Below are 997 nucleotides of genomic sequence, written 5' to 3' on the forward strand. Positions count from 1 at the left end.
GGGGGGGGGGGGGGGGGGGGTCGCGCCCCGATGCCCCCCCCCCCCCACCATCAGGAGCCCCCTCACGCGTGTCCTGGCCGGATGCTGTCATCCCACCGTGCATCCCCCAGCCCCCAGGAGGACAGGCTGGAATTGGGGTACCCGCTGTGCTGCTGGAGGGGGGCAAAGGGGGGCAACGGGGGCACCTCCAGGAGCTGATCCAACTCTGCGGCTGATGGCTGATCCATGCTGGGCGACATCCTGCGGACACAAGCAGCAGGGTGACCGGGTGGCGACTGGGAGGGGCTTCTCCCTGTTGCCCCCTCCCCGTGCTTACCACCGCGGAGGGCTCTGCAGCGACGCTTCCTCCACGAGCTGGAACGGGGGCAGCTCGGGCATCTCCTCGTCCTGCGGTTCCGCTGAGGGACCCGCGGGCAGCAGCTGCGAGACCTCCCCGGGCAGGAACTGGCTGGGCATGAAGGGTCTGGGGTGGCAAAGAATGGTGGAGATCCTGTCCCCCAGGGCACTCACCAGCCCCGAGGTATTGGGGGGCACTGCTTGGTTTGTGGGGGGCTCCTCCTGGGGTGCCACTCCAGTTCTGCCAGCTTGGGATAAGGTGGGGAGGGGGTAAAGGGGTGCAGGGCATGGTGCCCCCCTTCCACCTGTGTGCCAGGTCTTACCCAGGGGTCCTGAAGGCAGGGTCCTGGCAGTGGGACAGCGAGGGAGGCGAGAGCATCGGTGATGGGCTGTGGGGAGCAGGAACACTCAGAGAGGGGGGAACACCCCTGAACCCTGCTGGGGGTGGAGGGGGTGTCCCCCCTGCCCCCCACCCTGCCCTGCTCCTACCTGTGGAAGGGGGGGGTGAGCCTGTCGGGCACCATCATGATGCTGCTCTCAACCGGGGGGTAGCCCGTGGGCATGGGCTGGGGGCAGAACGGAGTGGGGGGGCTGCAGTGCACACACACAGAGGTTCAGATTGAGGGGGGGGCACTGGCACAGCCCCCACCCCCAGCCCCAC

At 68.8% G+C, this 997-nt stretch overlaps 1 protein-coding gene across 1 annotated transcript in view; it reads right to left on the reverse strand.

Annotated features, from left to right (window-relative positions):
* Window positions 1-47: 47 nt before the first annotated feature.
* Window positions 48-997, reverse strand: part of STAT6 (signal transducer and activator of transcription 6) — a 6,951-nt gene continuing 6,001 nt past the window's right edge. Inside the window, exons 15-18 of the mRNA XM_031065131.1 lie at window positions 826-927; window positions 660-725; window positions 317-463; window positions 48-240 (exon numbers count right to left, since the gene is read on the reverse strand). Coding sequence (XP_030920991.1) covers window positions 63-240; window positions 317-463; window positions 660-725; window positions 826-927 — 493 coding nt within the window. The 3' untranslated portion in view covers window positions 48-62. The remainder of the gene's footprint in view (window positions 241-316; window positions 464-659; window positions 726-825; window positions 928-997) is intronic.

The sequence above is a fragment of the Geospiza fortis genome, unplaced genomic scaffold (assembly GCF_000277835.1).
Source record: "Geospiza fortis unplaced genomic scaffold, GeoFor_1.0 scaffold82, whole genome shotgun sequence".
Lineage (NCBI taxonomy): Eukaryota > Metazoa > Chordata > Aves > Passeriformes > Thraupidae > Geospiza > Geospiza fortis.